At 37.1% G+C, this 23470-nt stretch overlaps 1 protein-coding gene across 3 annotated transcripts in view; it reads right to left on the bottom strand.

Annotated features, from left to right (window-relative positions):
- The window catches only part of LOC123608680 (cytochrome b5 reductase 4), a 100650-nt gene that overhangs the window by 46885 nt on the left and 30295 nt on the right, over nt 1-23470 (bottom strand). For all 3 annotated transcript variants that reach the window (XM_045498928.1, XM_045498926.1, XM_045498927.1), the window contains exons 3-5: nt 17893-17993; nt 13770-13851; nt 3171-3200 (exon numbers count right to left, since the gene is read on the bottom strand). In XM_045498928.1, coding sequence (XP_045354884.1) covers nt 3171-3200; nt 13770-13851; nt 17893-17993 — 213 coding nt within the window. The remainder of the gene's footprint in view (nt 1-3170; nt 3201-13769; nt 13852-17892; nt 17994-23470) is intronic.

Raw genomic sequence — 23470 nt, 5'->3', positions numbered from 1 at the left:
AGCCCACTAAAACTGTGATTTTTAGTTGAGAACTCAGAGATGTGGAAGAACTCTAGAGATTCTGTAAAGCATTCTGTATTTCCCTCCCACAACAGTACTGTGCTGTTGGTATCTGGAAGGATCGGTTTGGAAAAAAAAGAGGCCTGCTGCCAAAAGGCTGTTGCAAATCACTGCAACAATTACATTTCTATTCCTCAAACTGTGCAGGAAAACAAATTTAATGTTTCGTTTCTGGTGAATCCTGGAGGTCTCACATCAAAAGTCACAGTTGGGGCACCTGGGTGGCTCAGTTGGTTAAGCATCGGACTTCGGCTCAGGTCATGATCTCACTCGTGGTTCGTGAGTTCGAGCCCCATGTCAGGCTTTGTGCTGACAGCTCAAAGCCTGGAGCCTGTTTCAGATTCTGTGTCTCCTTCTCTTTCTGTCCCTCCCCTGATCATGCTCTCTCTCTCTCTCAAAAATAAAATAAACATTAAAAAAAATTTTTTTAAAAAGTCACAGTAATATGGGGCACCTGGGTGGCTCAGTTGGTTGAGCGACCAACTTCGGCTCAGGTCATGATCTCACAGTTTGTAGGTTCGAGCCCCACATCGGGCTCTGTGCTGACAGCTCAGAGCCTGGATCCCGCTTCAGATTCTGTGTCTCCCTCTCTCTCTGCCTTTCCCCTGCTTTCTCTCTCTCTCTCTCAAAAATAAATAAACATTAAAAACTTTAAAAGAAAGTCACAGAAATATAAAATCAGAGAGGGGAGGCATCTCTGAGACAAACTAATGTAGAGGTTTCAAGATTGTTTCCAGCCATAGAAGCTTCTGTTTAAATCCAACTTAAGTGCAAGCACAAGATATCAAACAGCCATATTTTGGGGGATGAGGCTGATCATGAGCCCTGAGTCCAGGCCTTACTCAGTTTCCATCTCTTCCTATGCAACTCTACAGAACACAATTAATATTCAGATAAACAAAAGAAGTCTCAAAGATGGGACATAACAAAATCACAGTTATGAACTAACTAGGACTGAATCCTAAAGAACAATGCTCTACCAGAAAACTAAAAGTATAACAACAGGACTATAAAAATGAAAATGTATTTTTATCTCAAATGACAAAAAATAAGAAAAGACAATCTTAATAAATTATTTGCAAAATCACTTAAAAGATATTTCACTATGAGATTAATGTCATTTATCATATGGAGGCCTCTTAGATATATAAATAAAAAACAAATGCATCACGATCTAAGACTTTGCATAAGAAAAAGCTATCAACAGGATTCACAGATTGTTACTCAATTTTGATCTTATTAGGGTCTTATTAGGACCTGATTAGGACCAAGAAATCTGGATTTGAAGTCAGTATCAGCACTGTGATCTTACAAAAACCACCATTTCTGCTTCCTCAAATTCATACTAGTAAAGAAATCTGCCCTGCAATCTCGAGACAGCAAAGGAGACAATTTCCAAACATTCTAAAAGACTATACAATGTCATACAAATATGTCTTTTTAGAACAGAATAATGTCATAGGCTGTGGAATGTGCTTTGATTTCAACATCTGCCAAGCAAAATAAAACACCTTATATATAATATCATTCTAGAAAAGTTGAAGGAATCTGCGGTGAATGAGGGGTGGAGTAAAATAATTAACTAAAGTTAGGTGGACTGAATGGATATTCTCTTTCCCCAAAGTGCTGCTTGATGACTGTTGTTAATTTGAAGGGATCAGGTCTCTAGTGGAATACCACAGTAATCTATCTCATTCAGGATTTAAAATAGTTATTTGAATAACGACATTGCTGGCAGACAGATCACATCTGCAAATACACAGACTTACCACATAGTCTTGAATGAACCAAAATGAGAAGCAGCTAATAAATATAAATATAAATATAAATATAAATATAAATATAAGTATCACAATCTTATAGAATACAAGATCATGATAGGTAACTGTGCCAGCCAGACACTTAGGGACACGTGTTAATATTCCATTCTTAAGGCCACCTTGAACCGAGGTATTAGTTAAATGCAGTGCATCCAGAGGAGGGCAACAGGAAACTAATGGTTCTGGAAGCCATATGTGGTGGGAATGGAAATGCCCAGTGTATCAGTAATTAGTCTTTAAGCAATGGTTTTATGCCTATTATCACAAAAGAGTCAATCATTATATGGAACCCAAGATAGGCCCTTCATTTAATACAGTGCTATACTATCAGACAAAAAGCTTCAGGTGTTACATTAAAAACTGAAATAAGTCAGTCTACAATACAGATGATGGTATTCCTCAAGTTAAAAAAGGAAGGGTAACTAATCTGGCAATCTAGCTTATAGCTGAATTTCTATAACTTTCTTTTGCAAACATGGAGAAAAAAACCTATTTCTAAACATACCTTACTGAGAACAAACTGAGGGTTGATGAGGGGGGTGGGAGGGAGGGGAGGGTGGGTGATGGGTATTGAGGAGGGCACCTTTTGGGATGAGCACTGGGTGTTGTATGGAAACCAATTTGACAATAAATTTCATATATTGAAAAAAATAAAAATAAATAAATAAATAAATACAGAGGAAAAAATAAAAACATACCTTAAACAAGTAGTTCAATCAATGTAGCCCCAGGCATTTCCTAAGAGTCAATACTGACCACTACACCATATGTATGTATGTATGTATGTATGTATTTATGTATTGATTGATTGATTGATTGATTGGAGGTGGGGAGGGGAGAATGTCAGTCATAATTCTCGGTCATACTGAATGGCTGAAGAAGCCAGAGCTGCTGAGCCTGGAAAGAGTAGTAATAGGCTATTCAGCATCTATATGCAAACACTGGCATTCAGCTCCATGCCTGGGGATATGACTTGTTCTGTCTTGCTTCTGAGGGTGGAACTCCTCATCACTAACAAGTATTCAAGCTGCAGGCAGATGATCGCCATGTTCAGGGATGTTCCAGGAGGGACTACTTACTCTAAGAGTAATGGCTGGAGTAAGGGATCTATAAAGTTCTGCCAAAGCCTCTAAGTTTAGGTAAGTAAAGACATCTTTTGTATAAAAAATATCCTCCCCCCCCCAAAAAAAATCCAAATACTACCCCAAATAATTCTGTAAAACAATTCTGTATGTGAATGTAATTCATAAGAATACGATCCATTTTTTATCATAAATTTATATGACTTACCATTTAAGACTTTCTTTTCTTCATGATAGTCTGTACAGTGATTTAGAAAAGAAAAGTCAGATAATAATACTATAACATCAAAGAGAGTATCAGTTAATATTTGAAGATAACAGCCCCTTCCTTGAAGAGCTTTCTGTTCAGGTCTGAGGAGAAAAACAAGGCTAATAAATAGATGGTCAATGTTTCAAACAAGGAAGCTTCATTCTGAAAATTGCTGGGCCATTTCTTCTCCAGGTGTTTGTCTCCTACTTCACTGAGCTTTTCTCTACTTCTCTGAATACTTTTTTCTAATATCTTGGTTAATTTCTTTAGAAAGCATATAAAAACCCAAGTTTTGTTTAGATCATCATATTCCAAAGTAATCAAAATTATTCAGAATTTATTATATTACACATTATAAATAAAATGTTCACGCTAACAACCCAAAGAAAGACACCTTATACCTTTCTTATCTAATCTAATCTAGGTCAATACTTAAAAAGATTATTGCTTACTCCAAATTTAAACAGCAAAATGATGAAAGTATAAGACTTTCACTTGTATGTACAACACAGTAATATTTAACAGTTATTTTCTTTCAGGATGGCAACCAACTCACAAATCGACATTGTATTTTGACCACCAAAGATGCTACACCATATGGTCAAAATAAAACCCTCAGCAAGTTAACAGAGTTTAAAAAAAAAAAAAAAAAAAAAAAAAAGAAGGAGGAGGAGGAGAAAAGAATGACAAGCCAACAAAATATCCAAGCAGTAAACTGGTAGATATCAATTGTTGAGGTGACCTTGTTTTATAGAAAACAAAAACTAAACCACTTAAATGAAGGCTTTCAAATCTTTTATGTTCTGATATTCAATCAACCAGGGATACCACAATTACCTCTGCTTCACTCAACTATCATAAAATAATCATGATTAAGGAGGCCAGATGACTATTCTTTTTATTTTCTTTATTTTACCAAAATAATTTCAAAGCTGAAAGGGATCTTAACAACATGCAGCAAATTACCATCTGATCCCCTCATTTAAGACTGAAAGTCAGGGGTCAAGGACTTGAATGAAATCCACAGCTTTTTAGCAACAAAGCCAAGATTAGACTTCATAGCCTCTAAGACTCAGCATCATATTTCTTAACTATGCCATTGCTAGTGTTAATACTTTCTGGAAAGACAAAAGACCTAAAAACCACTTGATTTATACCTCAAAATGAGCTCTGCTTATCAAGTGCCAAATAAAAATCTAGTCATTACAGTTTGCAAGGGATGTCCTTGCTTGATCACTTACTTTCATCAGTGGGTTTCATCTGTCTTTCCTACTTAGTTGTAATTATTTGTTTTATCTTAGAACAACCAACAAACGCACAGATAAAAGTAAATTAAATCTATTTTCGGTGTACCACATACTTGGCAGTTTGATGAATGTCATTTATCAAGTAAAACAATTTGTTTTTATCTAAGAGGATCACAGCTTTTGAAAACTTGCCCCACATAATTTGTTTCTAAGGAAAAATATATGTTTATCTTATATGATTTACTTCCCGCCTGACATGAATTGATTGAACCTGTCAGAAGTTTCTGGATCCTACTACATAGGTCATTTTTTCTGAATCCTTTTTTTTTTTTTTTTTTTAATGCAAGAAGTACCAGTAGGAAGAGATTTTTCTACTTAAACGATCTAAATTACTTTTAAAAACTCTACTTTTGCAACTCTTTCAAAACACTGACACATAGAAATAAAAGACTATTTTTATTATTAATGATATTTACATCTGAGTCCTTTTAGTCACATGAGACTGACAAGAAATCTGATGTTCTGTCTAGATCATTAATTCCATAGCCAAGAGAATTTGTATTTTCTCATAATGTTGGTTAAGCTGCATTACTCTGATAAGAACCTCTGCTTTCTGGAGAGATCAGAGTAATTTTGAAAGCCAGTGCTGCAGTTTACGGACTGCACTCTACTCTTCTGCGGTAAAAGGGTAGGTAAGGATTTTCAGTTGTGGCCCCAATCTAGTTTACCTCTGTTGGGTGAAGCCACAGGAGGACCCCCACGATAAAGAAAGAAAAAAATCTGTTTTACCAGTATACTCATTTTTTAAATAAATATTTGATCAGGGTGCCTGCATGGCCCAGTCGGTCAAGCATCCAACTCTTGACTTCGGCCTAGGTCATGATCTCACAGCTTTTGGGTCTGAGCCTCACCTCAAGTTCTGCGCTGAGAGCATGGAGCCTACTTGGGATTCTCTCTCTCCCCCTCTCTCTCTGCCCTTCCCCTATGCACACGCTCTCTCTCAAAATAAATAAATAAATATTAAAAAAATAAATATTTGCTGGCCATCATCTTAATAAACATATTGACATAATGTGAAAGCATTTTGATAAAAAGTTAGGAAAATACGAATATATGTTTGCTTATGCACCCATAAATTTGGAAGGATTCATAATGAAATTAGAATAACATGGTTACCTTTGTGTATACATGGGAGGGGAAACCAGTAGATGGGAGACTGAGGTATGAATCATGTGATATGCATTACTTACACGTACTTGAATGCATTACACATACTTGAATCATGTGAATGCATTACTTATTCAAAAAAATTAAATAAACGGAATTAAAAATAAAATGTTGATACATTCTCTTGAACACACACAATATGACAAATGCTTTAAAAGAGGTATGTAGCATACCTAGAAGCATAGAATGGGATATCTCTAGTTGGAAGGAATTTGAAAGGACTCCATTGAGGAGGTAATATTTTAGCTACGTTTTGACAATATCTAGGCATTTGTCACTGAGGCCCTGAAGAAAAGCATCCTAGGAAGACAAATGCTGAGTATTTATATTTGAGCATTTAACATGTAGCTACATACCTCATCTTCTTATTTCCAAAGGTCGGTATCACGTAACCACCAGATATGAGCTCAGTCTTATTACCAGAGATCTTATCACCAAGACCAAAATGCAGCATTCTATATTCCCTTAACTACTCAGGCTTGCCAGAAGATGGCTCCCTGGCTCTCTACAATATGTTTAATAATCATTTTTTCTCTAGAAATTCTTCCATATTTCTAAATGGAACTCCTCATAACATAAATGAGGCTTAAGTCTTATTTTCGTTTCAAGTTACACACTAATTTCTCAAATCTTATAAAAGATTTCAATATTTCTAAACTATCTTTACCTTTTACTTTCCTTTACTCATCTTTGTAATCATCTTCTGAATTACCTTTAAATTTTATACATCCCTTAAACTTCAAGGCTCAGAATTACCCCTCACCCTAGAAATAGTTTACTGGCAGAATTAAAATAAGTAATTAATAGTTGAAACACATACTCTGAAAAATTCCAGGGTTAAAGAGATTTTAAAGTACTAGAATGTGTACGTACTCCTGGTCAGTTTTCTTCCTACTACTCATTTAACTAGTCACAGAATAAACTGCATTTTTAGAAGTTCGTGGTTTCTCTGTAGGTAGGGTATACTTGATATTTTTTATTCAATCCCCCAATTTATCAGTTATTTTCCATTCTTGTCATATCCTCTTAGGGTTAACCACTCCTTCCTTATTTGGCATCACCTGCACATGAATATACACATGTTCAAAAATCATCTTTCCCTGAAAACAAAACAAATACCAACCTAAACCAAACACTGGTCAGTAGCACCCACAAAGCATGACACACTTCCTATTCAGGTTTGCACCTGCCCTTGACCAGGGACTTCTCACCCCCATTTTCAATGACCTCTCCCTTATATCTTTCTGGCAGGAATCACTCAGACAATGGACTGACAGCAGCAAAAGCAAATTAAGGCAGCCTGACTAACACAGCAAATTTACTCATCTGGTAAGGTCCATATCACCACAACACCTTGCTCTTTCTCTCCACTAGTTAAGCCTCGGCTGGCCTTGCTTTCCCCCTATCAGTTGGCACCTGAGCTTATATTTTGCCCACCCACTGAGCCCATTTTACCGAGGAAACTGAAGCTCCTTGATGAGAGAACTTTGGCTCTACTTCGAACTTCCAGCCAGCAGCCAGCCCATTCAATAGTTACTTGTCTACATACCAGCTTCACATACGTGTGCTGTGGATACTATCATTTTTAAGAACAGAAAACTAAAGTAGAGGGTCTCACTACTTCAGCACTAGTAACATTTTGGGCTGGACAATTCTCTGTTGTGGGAGTCTATCCTGTGCACGGTAGGCTATTCTGTGGCATCACTGCCCTCTCCTCTACCCACTAGAATACCAGGAGCACCTAGTTTAATTGTGCCAACCAAAATGTTTCCAGAGAGTGGCCCCTTGAGTAGCAAAATCAACCCCTGTTGAAAATCACTGGCATAAATTTAAAAAAATTATGCAAATGTGGGTAACTTTAATGAGTGATTCTTTGCCTTACCAAAGGAAGCATTCATGAGTTCTATAAATGGCAAGATTCTCCAAATGAGTAACTACAGCCTTGAAATAAGGTACATATACATAAAAACCTCAGTATCTTCACTTTTATTTTTATTCACTTTTTGGGGTTTTTTCAAGTTTTTATTTAAATTCGAGTGAGTTAACATATAGCATCTTCACTTTTAAAGTAAAGGTGTTAAAACAGCTCTAAACCCTCTTCCACCTGTAAGTATTCTACTGATATGGTTCCAAGTGCTTTACAGTCAGTAACTGCTTGAGAGAGTGAGTATGAAAACAAAAAACATAAAGTATTAGAAACCATGATAAACTGATGAGAAATTAGGAAGAGACACTTTTGGAGTACCTGGATGGCTCAGTCAGTTAAGTGTCCACCTCTTGATTTCAGCTCAGTTCATGATTTCACAGTTCGTGAGTTTGAGCCCCCCTTCGGGCTCTGCACTGACAAGTGGGGGACTCGCTTGGGATTCTCTCTCTCTCTCTCTCTCTCTCTCTCTGCGCCCCTCCCTTGCTCACTCTCTCTTGAGCTAAAAAATAAATGAACTTAAGACAAAAAAAAAAGAGAGACATTTCTGACACTGCGCTATGCCACTGGAAAATATGATTAGTATTTTTAAAATATGACTTACATTAAAATTTTTTAAAGTACACTTACTTTACTTACTTATATTTACTTACATTACTTACTTTACTTACATTAAAATTTTTTAAGGGGCGCCTGGGTGGCTCAGTCGGTTAAGCGTCCGACTTCGGCTCAGGTCACGATCTCCCGGTCCGTGAGTTTGAGCCCCGCGTCGGGCTCTGTGCTGACTGCTCAGAGCCTGGAGCCTGTTTCAGATTCTGTGTCTCCCTCTCTCTCTCTGACCCTCCCCCGTTCATGCTCTGTCTCTCTCTGTCTCAAAAATAAATAAATCTTAAAAAAAAAAATTTTTTTTTTTAATTTTTTAAGTATAAAAATAAAAGTGAAGATACTGAGGTTTTTATTTAAATGTACCTTATTTAAAGGCCATGGTTATTCAATTGGAGAATCCCTCCATTTATAGAACTCATAGATGCTTCCTTTTGTAAGGCAAAGGATCGACTCATTAAAGTTACCCACTTTAAAAAATTTGGTCTTGAACAGTGCTGCCCAGAAGAAATGTAATGCAAGCCATAAGCATAATTTTAAATTTTCTAATGACCACATTAACAAAAAGTAACAGGTTAAATTAATTTTAGTAATGTATTTTTACTAACCACAATAGATCCAGAATATTATCATTTCAATATGTAATCTATGTAAAATTTATGAGATATTTTACATTTTTTACAACGAAGTCTTAAAATGCAGTCTTTTACACTTTTAACACATCTCAGCTTGGACGAGGCACATCCTAGCATTCGACAGCCACATGTGGCATGCAGCTACAATAATGGCAGCTGAGAACTAAAATAGGGCAAGAAGCAAGAACATTTTTCATCTTTGCCAGAGAATGTAGTGTTCCACATAAATAAATAATCAACCGAAGCTTAACTTTCCAAGGGAAGTTTCTCCTTTTATTCATTATTGATCTTTTTAAAGCACAATATAAACGGTAATGCTTTTCAAACAAAGGATTACAAAAAACACTGATTCTTTGCTTGATAAAGATCCACCAGTATCATGTTTTATATTCTGGTGCAGTTAGCTTTGCTGTTTTCTTCCTACATACCTGTGCATTTCACCACTGCCATGCTAGAAATCACCAGACAAATTGAAAACTAACCTCCCAGAACTGCCCAGCTGTGGAGACGGCCATAAAATGGCAATTCTGGATTCCCCTGCTTTGGGGTCTGGCAGACCACCTCCTTAAAAGAGTGTGTGAGGGATCTGGTACTGAAAGAAGCCCATGCATTAAAATTCTCCTTCAGTGTAGCCCCTGGGTGCCCATCTGCCCCCCACAAATCCCCATGCCAGCGACAGTCTCTTTCCCCCTACTGTTCTCGCTTCATCTTTGTTTTCATTCTCTGCTCCTCCATCAACTCTTCTCATCCTCTGTTCCCATTTCATCCAGAAGTTCCAACCGGAGAGCGAACACATGCTACAGTTTGCCAGTCACAGTTTATCCCCTGTTGTCTCACCACGATTACTCACAGAGCCTCCTTGCATGCTCAGAGCTGCCCCAGTTTGGACAATTACACAGTTACCCCGTTCTAATAATTTCTATCAATAAGGCCCAGCAGAGTTCAATGACCAATCCCTGCTCATACACGAAAGGCACAATTGGTACTTATGTTAAAATGGAACTTCACCTTAATTATCAGGAACATTCCTTATTTCTGACACATTAGATCTTTCTCTTTAGTTACTCTGTTCCTTTTACATGCTCTACTCCTGCTGGTTAGCCTGGAGTCCAAACTGTATCTTGAGTCTCTACTGTTAACAAAACAAAACAAAACAAATAACAAAAACGATCCACTTACTTGGAATCAACACCTTTCTGATTTGTAAAATTCTTGTCTTTGCTTCCTAATGCTTTTCAAGTTGTCTCATCACTCCCAGCTACTGGCCTCACCCTAGCAAAAACACTTACACTCCAAAAAGGCTTTAGAGTGAAACCTGGATTCACAGCCCTAATCTCACATGCTCCGGCAATAATAATACTTTCTTTTTTACGGAAACAGAACCACCTTTCGAGGTGAAACACTTCAGTCCATGCTGGTTTACGCCTGATAACTGTAGGGACACACAAAGGAACAGAATGTAAGCAGCCTCAGTACCGCAGGGGTGGAGGGGTGAAGGTAGCTAGGACCGCGGCAACCACTTCTACCAGCTCCACTGCCCACCCCCCTGCAGCTTATTAGGCGCTAGTGGTCAGCAAACATGCCTTTGCTTAATCCTCACAATAATGTTAGCATGTTTTCTTCTTAAATCCCATTTTACTGCTGAGGGAAAACTCTCAGATCTGTCAACTGGTACCAAAGAACATAACAGCTTGTAAGTGGCAGAGATGTGCTCTGACCCCATGTCAGCTTCATGAAATTTGTGCTTTCTGTAGATCCTATGCTGCCTCAGTAATCCATATTTAAGGACAGTGACAGCTGAGGACAGTGTTAAAAAGGAATCTTTTAATTTATGAATACAAAATATCTGACTCCATATCTCATTCTGCGTAGGAAATGTGTTCATACCCCCCTGAGCCAGGTGGTGACGAGGAGAAAGAATACTCACCACAGTTTACTTTTTTATGATTAGGATTCAGAAAGCCTGTCTCCTCGACCCTTCGAACCTCCTAATTTTGGTTTTGTGGTTGCTGTTTTATTTTTTAATTTTTCCTTTTCAGTCTTACCTACCTGTATCTAATCCTCCTCGTTACTGAATGATTTTAGGTTGCCAGTTATTTTCTCTCAGCAGTTTTAAGATACTGTTCTATTGTTTTCTGGCTTCTACTGTTCTTCTGGTAAACACGCTATAGCGGCTTATAAATTACACTAGTAACTTAGCTGTCAATTCACCAAGCACTGGTCTGTTACTAAATCCGTCTCTCTCTGGCTGTTTCTGGATCTTCTCATCGTCTTCAGTGTTCTGCAGTTTTACTACAAAGAGTCCATGTGTGGATTTCTTTTTATTTTGTTTGGGATTTGCCAAACTTGCTGAATTTGAGGATTTATGACATTAGTTCTGGAACATTCTTAGCCATTATCCCTTCAAGATGTTGCTTCTTCCTCATTCTCACTTCTACTTACTTCTGGAAATCTGATTACAAGTGTTGGATCCCCCACACCTCTTGCATATTTTTTTACCCCTTTGTTTCTCTGTGGTACATTCTGTGTAATTTACGCTGCTCAATCTTGCCATTCACTGAGCTCTTCTACTATGTCTAAACTCTTTGGCTACTTGTGCTATGTAATTTTTAAGCTCACCACCTCTATTTTTCATTTCTAGAAATTCTCTCTTGTTTTTTAATTCAACACAATTAAATTTTAACAGTCTCTGTTAACAATTTTAACAGTCTCTTGTTTTTTACTCATGTTACTAATAGATTCTTATTGTCCTTAACACTTCAAATATAACTAGTTTTAGTCTGTATATGAATAATGAAGCCCTAAGGGTGAAATTCTACTCTTGTTTCTTGCAGAAACAAGAAACAATGATTTGTTTCCTCATATGTTGTCTAATTTTTTATTGGACACTAATAATTATCTGATGTGTACCTGTGGGAATTTTGAGGGCTTTAGGTCATAAGCGTGTTTCACGATTAAAAATGTGTATACACCTCTGACAAACAGCCTGGGAAACTACTAATGGGAGGCCATTTTATTTTTTGGTTTGAGGTTTCTGAGACCACATAGGTGGAATATATTTGAATTCCCAACTCTTATGTAGGCAGGGCTGCGGTTACAAATTCTCTGAGGAAATCTCCCTTTCCTCTCCCCTGTCACCTCATAAATAAGGTCAGGGCAGACAAAATAACCTGACATTCCCTTGTGTTGGACAGACTTTCTTCATGCTTTCCCATTTCACTCATTACATGGACCTTCAAGAGTCCAAGCCATAGGAAGGGATCTCGGTTCCAACTCCCTGCTTTTAGAGACCCACAATCTGGTCTTCCACCCACTGCGTGACCGTTAACATTCTGGCATGGCTCTTAATCTAGATGATATCCAGATCATCTAGATAAGTGCTAGAAGGAAACGGAGGCTTCAGAGCTAGCTTATCACCCTGGATTGCTGCCTGAACTTACCCTTTTTGTATGGGGAAATATCTGGAGATTTTGAACCAATCCGCTTATTTTAAATGGTGTTTATCATATTTGGTGAAGTATTTTGAGAGTCATCTGTCTTTCATTTCCAGATAGGAAGAAAGAAACCAGAAGAGTCCTTTTTCTAACTTCACGTCCCTTATGGAATAAGAGCCTCAGGAACCCGCATACTTTCTGATACTACAGAAGACATGACCATTAGTACCAGATTATGTAAATGAGATAAGGAACAGTCAGGATGAGGTAAAAGTAGTCATTCAGAAACTCGAATTAATACTGTGTCTCCTGCTGGCAGTGAATTAGTGAATTTAGGAGTCAGTTAAAAGGAGAAAGGAATTGGCTTAAAACGTAAACTGGTTTGGAAGAACTTCCAGACACTAAAAGTCACATTAGTGTGCTTTTGGTATACACACATACTGCTTATTTGTTTTGTAACAATGGGAAGAAAAAAAAATAATCCTTTTTGAGCATCTATTACACTCACAGTGAAAGGAACTTTACTCATGTTACTTCCTAGTCCTATGAATCACTGTACAGATGAAAACTGAGGGTCAGAGGTAGAAACTGGCCCAAAGACTGCACAGTCAATAGGCCGTGGAACTAGGGTTCAAATCTGGGCATGCCTGTGCTATTTCCACACTGCTGACGGAGGCCTTGAATGACAAAATTCACTGAACTAATAAACAGAAGACTCAGGTCAAATAAGCCAATTTATTCTTAATTGAGTGTCAAAGTCAGGAGTTACTTAAAAGAAACGACTACCGTTCTATCCACAGTCAAGAATTAAGTGCAGCATTTCTGCTATTCCTATTGCATGTCCAAAATTTCAGAGAGTTCTCTTCTGAAAGAAGCTTAGGAGGCAAAGAGGTGATCTCCAACACCATACAGATTGTAGAGTCAGGTCAGAAGGTTAGGGTAGGGAATCGGGTGTATTTTAAAAGTAGTTTAAAATCAGAACAAGGGTTTTCCATAATACAGGGGCAAGGAGGGGAAGGTTCAAGGCAAATGGGAGACAAAGCTGGGAGGAAAAATTTCACTGTATAACATCATAATTTCTGGGTTTTGAGTCATGTGACTATATTAAATATTCAAAAAAATAAATTCTCAAAAACGAGTCTAAAATTCAACTTTAACCAAGTGTTCTAGCTAACCCATGTAACAACAGAATAAAAGACTAATAATGAAAACTAAATAAGAAGTAAATAGAGTCCATTCACTTCCATAATGCTCATTCCTCACACGTATGAATGTTCTCTCAAAACCTGTCAATATTCTAAGGTTAAGTCATTGCTTCATTCATTCATTCATTCATTCATTTAAAATCTTTACAGTGGCTGGACCAGAGGCCAGTGAAAAATAAGAACAATATAGTGATTTATTTAAATCTATCTGTCGAAATCTAAGTAAAAAAAAGTATGTGCGTGTTACACATCACTGCCAGGTTAGCACTTGGCACAACTTACCTTTAGGAAGAGCAGGTTTAACTGCCATTCTGCCAACCAGGCATTCTTTCAGCATGGATTCATAATTGACCCAACGATGAACCTGGTGTGGGATGTAAATGACAGAGAAGCGACATGACTCTGACTCCATGAGATGCTCTAATTTTATTCGGAGCAAAACTAAACATACTTAGACTGCTCTGGAAAACTAAGTAGATTCAATTAGCCAGTAAGGGAGTGACAGGAAGGCAGCGTACAATGTTCTCCAAGTGCCGTGTACAGACCTTTCAGATACCCATGAGGTCTCAACTAGTTTCATAATAATACTGAGATGTTATTTGTCTTTTTCACCAGTGTTGACGCTTGCACTAATGTGGAAAAGGCAATGCTAGGTAAAACTGCTTGCATGCTGGCAAGTCAAGGCAGAGGTTTCAATCTTTATATTCTTTTTTTTTTTTTTTTTTTTTCAACGTTTATTTATTGTTGGGACAGAGAGAGACAGAGCATGAACGGGGGAGGGGCAGGGAGAGAGGGAGACACAGAATTGGAAACAGGCTCCAGGCTCTGAGCCATCAGCCCAGAGCCTGACGCGGGGCTCGAACTCACGGACCGCGAGATGGTGACCTGGCTGAAGTCGGACGCTTAACCGACTGCGCCACCCAGGCGCCCCTCAATCTTTATATTCTTCATCACATACCCATGGGGGCCGGGGGATTGGTTTCATTTAAGAATATGCTTTATGAAGTAGAAGAAATTATTAATTTTCTTAAGTCTCAACGTCTGAGTAGAGGTCTTGCTTACATTCTGTGTAACAAAATGAGAAGTTCTCAAAAACGCTTCTGCTGCAAAGTAAGATCCTCACCTTGAAGGAAAATACCCAGGCAATTATTTGATTTGCAAACTGAACCGAGCTTTTGTCTCAGAAGACCATTTATATGTAAAAGAAAAAAAATGACTGATAAACAAACTGGTTATTCAGACTTGGGTATCTGACAGACATTTTCTTGAAAACGAACAGACTGAGATTGTCACGTCAAGGAAAACAACTGCCATTATTTGTTGCCTGACTCATCAGTGGGAATTAAATTTAAACACCCTCTGGAGGACACCTTCTCAATATACATTAAAAGCCTAAAAATATGCAGCTCTTTCACTGAGTAATTTGTGAATTTACCTGAGAAAATATTCACATACACACGAAGATGCAAGTACCAGGATATTCATCATAGCACTATTTATATTAGCAAAATATTGGAAACAACCTAGATGTCGAATTGTAAAAGACCAGTAAAAGAAAACTAATAAATTATTCAATAAAATACTAGATAATCAGGAAAATAACCAGGTCAAATAATACTGATATGAGAATGCTTGTGTACACTCCTGAGTTAGTAAATATATACTAAAATAACAAATATGCAATATATGTATATAATTATAAAGGAGCCTCCATTTATTAATATAAATTAAAATTCCATATACCAAATATTTATGGAGCATCCAATGACATGTAAAGCACTATCCCTGGGGCTAGAGCAATGGGTAGAATTTTAACAGATAAATGAAGAAGAAGGATATCCAAGGAGGCAAAAGTATGAGGTATCCCAATCATGGAACGGGTGATTGGCTCAAAGTACTTCCATTTGCTCAAAGCCAAATGCATGTTGAGGATATTTACTTTAATACAGTCTTTTGAAGGCCTCAAAGGCCATGATAATGACTTTTGATTTATCCCATTGTCAATGGTGAGCATCAGAGAGCTGTAGAACAAGGTGCTAAGATGACTGTCTTTAAGAACACTAATCTAGCTGTCATGTTATTTACATTGGTACTGGAAAGTAAAGGGATCTGTACAGTGTTACAATGGTAGGGCCAGAGAAGGTGATAATGACTTGATCTAAGGCAGTGGGAAGAGAGAAAAGAATGTAATGTTTAAAGACAGCATCATGGGATTTCGCTAGTGACCAGATAGTGGTGCACAATGAGAAAAGGCAAAAATTACTTAAGTGGCTTCAAGTCCCCATTACCAGAAAGAGGAAAACAGAGGGGGAATAAAAGGGAAGTAGATGGGTTGATATTATTTGAGAGATATTATTTGAGTTGAAGTACCAACAGGTTATCAAACTGCCCATCAAGCATCTGAAAATACACAACAAGAGGTCAGAAGCGGGATCTAAAGTAAAGACAAATCTGACAGAGAAAAGATTATTTAATATTCTTTGTACAACTCAAATACTAGCCATGAATAAGTTCTCCAGTGTTTAAAGATATGAAAAGCTTCACCACAGAATCCAGAATATAAAGTTGTTTATTTCTGTGGTAAGTGAAAGTCTTAAATAAACATCACTGGTCCTATGAAAGCCAAGGGGAACGCAGCAATCTGGTAACTAACATACTGTTTAAACTGCTAAAGAATTTAACACTATAGCAGTTCTTGTGACTTCTCCGAAACAATTTTGCTTAAATAGGGTCCATATTAACTTCACAACACTGAGGAATATAAATAGGACTAGATTTTACTGAGGAATCTTCTTGTGGAAGAGTATATTCAGAATCAAGAGGTTACAGAATAGATATAAGAAAAAAGTATGGCAGACAATTTTTCACACAAATGCTTCCAAACTTTTCTATTTGGCTTGCATTGAGAGACAATAACAACTACCAAATGACAATGAGAATTTGCCTTAAAACAGCAATAAGGGGGCACCTGGGTGGCTTAGTTGGTTAAGCATATGGCTCTCAGGTTATGATCTCGCAGTTTCATGAGTTGGAGCCAGCGTTGGGCTCTGCGCTGACAGTGTGGAGCCTGCTTGGGATTTTCTATCTCTCCCTCCCTTGCTCATGCTGTCTGTCTCTTTCTCTCTCAAAATAAGTAAAAATTAAAAGTTAAAAATTAAAAAAAAAAAAAAAAAACCAGCAATAAGAACCTCCCAAGGAGAATGCTATTATGACCAATGGCCAAACATGACTTTTCTCCAACCCAGGAAGAACACTAATTGCAAATAGGATTCTGCTATTTAAGCAGATGCACATTAAGTACATTTAAATATAAAACAAACTATATTTCTGGCAACCTGGTCAAAAATTAAATCCTAAAATGGATGAAAAAGTAGAAGGAACAGAAATCAAATTATATTTGTTCAGAAGTCAACTCTAAAAATAACCCAATCTGACTCTGGTATCGGAAATGGTAAAATCCCAGTACTACAACATGGATAATCATCACAAAATACAAAATAAAGTATATGTGAGACAAAAGCAAATTTCTGTTCTTCTCAAGATTGTTTCAAAATAACAGTTCACCCTATTGACAGCAAACATAACTCTATGTAACTTTAAAATAGTATAAGAGCCAATGTTTGTTTTTAGTCAATGTAAGGGGAAAGATGACTAATTTATTTTTTTTTTTTAATTTTTTTTTTCAACGTTTATTTATTTTTGCGAGAGACAGAGCATGAACGGGGGAGGGGCAGAGAGAGAGGGAGATACAGAATCGGAAACAGGCTCCAGGCTCTGAGCCATCAGCCCAGAGCCTGACGCGGGGCTCGAACTCACGGACCGCGAGATCGTGACCTGGCTGAAGTCGGACGCTTAACCGACTGCGCCACCCAGGCGCCCCAAAGATGACTAATTTAAATAAACGTCTTTTGAAATATACATTCAGAATCTCTGCTATCACTCTAGGAAAAATAAGTTTTCTATTCATTAATCATCTGATTTTCTACATGATAAGCAGATTCAGTACAGCAAGATAGGCCAATTATATAACAATTCCCAAATGAGAAAAAACTAAGGGCAGAGAAGCTAAGTGGCTTGTTCTTTTTTCCAATTGTTACTGTCGTCCATAAGCCAATCATCATCATAATCAAAATTAATAAAAACTGAGTAATCAGCTGCTAGCAGAGGAGACAGCAAGCACTTAAGAGGAGACTCCTGGATACAGATTTGAAACCATCTCTAAAATTATAGTAAAATAATTCAAAGGCAAATTAAACAGTTGTTACTCTCGAGCATCTTCCCAAATTTCAAAATTCAAGCCAATGCATATGAAATTTGTGCAACTATTTTTTTTCTACAACTATCACACTCCTAAATCTAAGAGAACCCTCCCACTGTAATAGTATGATTAATTTCACCACCTTACCTGATCAAAAAGGTCAGTACCATCCGATCCTGCCGCTCTCATTAGTTCATCTTCTCCACCAGGATGATACTCCATATATGGAGTGACATTATAAACAAACCCTGTATCAAAACAAGAGGAAATAATATCATAAAAAAACTTCTTAAAAATTATACAAACTAGAAATGTAAGTTTCAATAAATCTTTTCAAATACATCCTTTTTAACAAATCATTATTTCTAAGTATTAAAAACATAAACGGTCAAAGATTTCACCATACTCGCAAGCTAACAAGTTAGCCTGCCAGTTTCATGGGTCCTCGGCAGAAAACATCAGACACAGAGGACAGTTTAGTACTCACATCACGAGCAGTGGCCACAATATCAGCATTTGCATGAGTTCCCTGAACCCCAATTCCTACAGACCTTTGGGAAGAGGGTCAGATCATACCTGTACACTCAATGTGCTGCATGACAAGAGGGGAAATTTGAGTTTAGGAAAGTCGAGTCTTTTATAACGAGCAGTAAGCACACGTGTCCTTCGTTCTGGAGGAAGACATTTTCTTTATTGTACCCAACAGTAGGCAAGTGGTCCTTTGCTCTAGAGTCACTAGCTCTACCTCCTGAGGTTGTTTACTATGCACACATCCTTGAAAAGACAGTCAGTACTTCTGCTCATAAGACGTGCAGATATCTGAAAACCCTATAGAAAATTGCCTCCTAACACAAAGAAATAATCAAACACTGTTTATAATTTTTAAAAGCTCTCTCTCTCTAATATTTCTACTTCATCATCCTCTACTGCCCTGATAGGAGAATCTGATGAAAAAGAATCAAGGTCTCATCCATGTGTCTGATCATCTCAGTGAACGCCAAGCAATCAAGGGTGCCTGGGCCACTTAGGCATGCTCTGGGAAAGCAAGCACAATTCTTTTCTGCAGTTGCCCAAGGAACAAAGATTATTGTTTAGATCTTAATAAACCCTTTATCTTCCCGGAGTATTTATTTCATCTGTTCATACATTTAAATGTATGGTTATCATTTTTAAAAAAAAAGAACAGGAAACAACAAAGGAGGAGTTGCTTTGTTCTCAAAGCAAGAAGGCTAGGAGTTGCTAGCCTTCTCAAAGAAATGAGTTGCTTTTTAGTCCTTTACTTGAAAACTACAGAGTAGACAAATCCAGCCCTGAAGACACCTCAAGGGTGCCATGAGAACAAGTGGTTTTCTTCTATCCAGGACATTTCCCTCTCTATGTTATGACTTCCATGAATTTAAATCACCTCAGATAACTTAAAATGTTCATCTACAGAATAATCTTGGGAGGAAAGAAGTGATTGGGTTTCAGACCCAAAAAGGCACTGTAGTTTTTCCACAAGTTTAATTTTAGAGAATAACCAACTAGGTAGATTTCTTTATAAAACTGCTTAAAAAGCAATTTAGGCAACAAAAAGAAGTAAATTCACAAAATCTTTCAGCAGTCCTCCAAATAAGTCTGAGGAGAAAAAAAAAAAAAAAAGCAACTGGTGGAGTTTCCCCCTTCCTTCTTCCCTATCCATCTTCTCCACCAAATTTGGAAGGAATTTTTCCTACTCTTTAGTGCTTCGAAATCCATAGTCCACAAATGCCAGAGATAATGATTAGGATCAGAATTTTTCCCAATTGATTTTTTAAAGACAGAATGCCTTCCAGACAAAAGAATCCCAAACTTCCCCTGTAACCAAACCTTGACTAGAGTTTCTCAAGAACATGAGACTTAGAACACACGATCACGCACCATCTTTGATGGAATTTCATTACCTGTCAGTAACCAGCAGAAAGACAAACAGGCAGGCAGCCCTGCCAGCTATCCAGAATCAGCATAGAAAGCCTAAAACACCCCACACAAGTTCTCTTCAGCCTCCCGACCCTTTAGACTGACCTTCAGCCTCTCTCATCAACTCACTCTGGACGTGAACAACTCCCCATGCTCTTTAAAGGGATAAGACCAGGAATGCCTAGACAATCCCTCACTATAAGGAATTGAGACTTAATGCCTCGGCCCAAGAAATGTTAGATCCAACCACACTTGGCTCATGATTTGTTAATTATGACATATAAACCTAGCTCCAAAAATGCAAATGATGTTTTTCGTCTGGTGCCGAGGCTCACTCTTCTCTCTTTTTCTTCCTCTATTTTATGTCCTTCCTTTTTCCTTTTCAAAAGCATTCCTAGAAACTAAAACTTGAATGTGGCAGAAGAAAACAAGTGCAAAGAACCGAACCTTATGCTCTCCTTCTGTGCTTCACTGTATTCTGTTTGTACTATATATGCTTTTTAAAAAACAAGCCTCTAGCTTCCTATATCCTTACTACCTGGTTTTTAGAAACTAATTTTGCAACTTTCTAAATTTTGCAACGACACAACTTCTTCCTACAGCTTTAGTTGCTCAAGTATGGCAGATGTATACAACTGATTGCCTGTTAAACAGATAGTATTTGGGGGCCCACAGACATAATCTCAACTTTATGCTAGGCTATTAATAAATTCTGCAAAACCTAAATCCTAATAATGACATTAAGAACAAAAATAGGCAGGAAGAGATTCATAAAACACCAATCCTGAATGGTACAAAATTGCTGTGACCAAGATCCTCTGGTTACAGTCCAATTGGTGCTTTTAGATCATCTACTTGGGTCACCTTCAGTTGCAGGGGAAGATTTAAGGAGAGTATCTATTGACTTTATTGATGAGTTGATCTATCCATCCACTCATCCACCCATCTACCCAAACATCCATCCATCCATCCATCCATCCATCCATCCATCCATCCATCTTATCTATCTGTTCCCTCCTTTGTACTGCTTTTTTTTTTTTCTGGATTTTGTTTTATAAATTCTGACCAGGGACAGATTGCCTGACTACTGTTAATAAAAGCAAGTTAATTTCACAATATATACACATACAAATCATAATGTTGTACATCATAAACTTAAAAAGTGCTATATGTCAATTATATCTCAATGTAAGGGAAAAAATATAGATAAAAAATAACAACTTATTAAAAATTAAAATTAAAATACAACAGTTTTATTAGGAACATATGCTCTAATGTTTAAATACATCACCTTTTAAATGCCCAAGCAATATTCAGGGGTACATTTTTAGCTAACTCATCCTAGCAGAGTTGCCGTGCAATCGAAAACATGCACTCGGAACAATGGCTACACTAAGTTTTTTAGGCAAGGTACTGGTAGTACCTGTGCCAATATTTTCGCAGTAAGCTATCTCTTTTGTGTTAATAGGTCTGGAACTCTGAGCTCTCAACTAAGTTCTTAGAATAACAATTACACACTTTAAAATGACCAGTTAGTGCTTTGCATCCTCAGAAACTTACACTACTTGGGGTTCTCTCTCTCCCTCACTCTCTGCCCCTCTCCAGCTTATGCTTGCACACACACTCTCTCTCAAAATAAATAAATTTTAAAAACATAGAAATACTGCACAATACTTGGCATGTACGTGATAGGCAGTAAATAAATTCTTGTTGAATGAATATCATGTGAGGCTTTAGAGTTAAATCTATGTTTGAATTTTAAACAAAGATTAATTTTAAATCTGACTACAAAAATACCACTTTTACTTACAGCGGTAGTTCTCAAATTTGGGGACTTGAAGATCTCTTCACTCTTTAAAAAATTGAGGACCCCCAAAGGAGCTTTTGTTTATGATGGTTATATCTATTGATGTTTTTACCTTTCATAAATGAAAATTAAGAAATTTAAAAAGGCAGCTCTTTCTGTCCATGGGTCCTGTCCCTGTTCTTTAATAAAACAACAAAAGAAGGAAAGAAAAAAAGACAAAGAGAAAAAGAAAAGAAAGAAAGAAATTTAAAGAATATTTTAAAATTAAAAATAAAAACAATAAGCTCACTATATGTTATCCCAAATAATAGGTATTTTTATGAAAAATATATTTTCCAAAAAAAAAAAAAAAAAGCTAGAGAAGTGCCATTGTTTTAAATCTTGGCACATATCTTTAAAGTGTGGCTTAATAGTTGACACCTGTATTCTCATGTCACCTTCTGCACCTAATCTTATATACCTGTGAAAGAAGTATTTTTTTAAAAAGCAGATAACAGTATTACTACAAAGAATTTTTGGCCTTGGACCACCCACCAAAAGAGTTTTGAGCTCCCTCAGGAACCCCTGGATCATGCTTTGAGACTCTCTGACATAAAATAGAACAAAGAAAAAATGACAAATTATTAGTGGGTGTGTGGCCTGAACCATGGGGATGCAGTTCACTCCTTACTGGTGAGCTTTTAGGGTTCACATATGGTTACATAACCTGAAAAAGTATGGGAGCCTCATCTGGGAGATAGATTAATAGGTATAAATGTCACTTGAGTCTTACACTGTGGTGTCTGCTATAGAGCTGGCACTGAGAATAAGTTGAGGCTTGCTGCAATCCAGTTGTGAGTTCACTTATCTGAGATATGTGATTCAGGTTCTGTAGGTGGGAAAAGGCTTTTTCTACCTATGGGAAGTTGGAGTGGTAAATGAAAAAGAGTGCTCTGAAACGAAGTTTCACACAATGTTGCTGAGAATGGAACATGTCTGGCAGTTCCTCAAAAGGTTAAAAACAGACTGTATGTGATTCCAGATTTATTCCTAGGTGGATACTCAAAAGAAAGAAAAATATATGCTCATGCAAAAACGTGTACATGAATGCTCATAGCAACATACTTCATAATAACTTAAATGTCAATGAGCTGATGCACAGATAAAGAAAGTGTATCATATCCATATGTGGAGTAATATTCAGCCAGAAAAAATACCGAAGTATTGACACATGCTACAACATAGATGAACCCTGAAAATAGTATAGTAAGTGAAAGAAGGCAAACACAAAAGACCATATATTTCATACTTTCATTTAAATGAAATGTCCCAAATTTGCAAGTCTCAAGAGACAGAAAGGACATTAGTGGTTACCTAGAGCTGGGGTGGATGGCTAAAGAACGTTTCTGCATATTGTTAAACCATAGCATCTGTGGTCAGTGACCGCTATATAGGGACTCAATTCTTCACAACATCAGTATCAAAAACTCAAAGGTGATTTCTCCTTTTCAAAAAACTAATGAGCCTCTTTTTGTTTGCTTGTTTCTTTTTAATACTTTTTAAGTTCAGATCATGTGACCAGTGTTACTAGTGTCTCTTTTACTTGGCTGCTAGGAAGTTCAGGACTACATTTAATGCTCAATCACAGTAATACTGTTAGCTAGGTTAGGCAACTGGTATATTTTCTTTCTTTTATGTTTTGTTGTGGGTTTTTAAAATTCTTACACATAAAGTTAAACATTGTGTTGCACGATGCCTTAGTCTTTAGCAGTAACAGTTAGGGTTTAGATTACAACAAATATAAAAAGTATATTTTGTGTAAAATGGCAACATTAGTTTTTAGGTATAAAAATGATACTGAACATTGAACTCAAACCTTTAAATAAGTTTTTAGGTATAAAACCTAAAACCTATAGGCAACATTAGTTTTTAGGTATAAAAATGATACTGAACATTGAACTCAAACCTTTAAATAAGCAGTGAGCTCCGAGACACTGGTAC

Source organism: Leopardus geoffroyi, chromosome B2 (genome assembly GCF_018350155.1).
Source record: "Leopardus geoffroyi isolate Oge1 chromosome B2, O.geoffroyi_Oge1_pat1.0, whole genome shotgun sequence".
In the NCBI taxonomy this organism is placed as follows: domain Eukaryota; kingdom Metazoa; phylum Chordata; class Mammalia; order Carnivora; family Felidae; genus Leopardus; species Leopardus geoffroyi.
The sequence above is the reverse complement of the archived record's forward strand: the minus strand, read 5'-3'. Positions and strand labels throughout refer to the sequence as shown.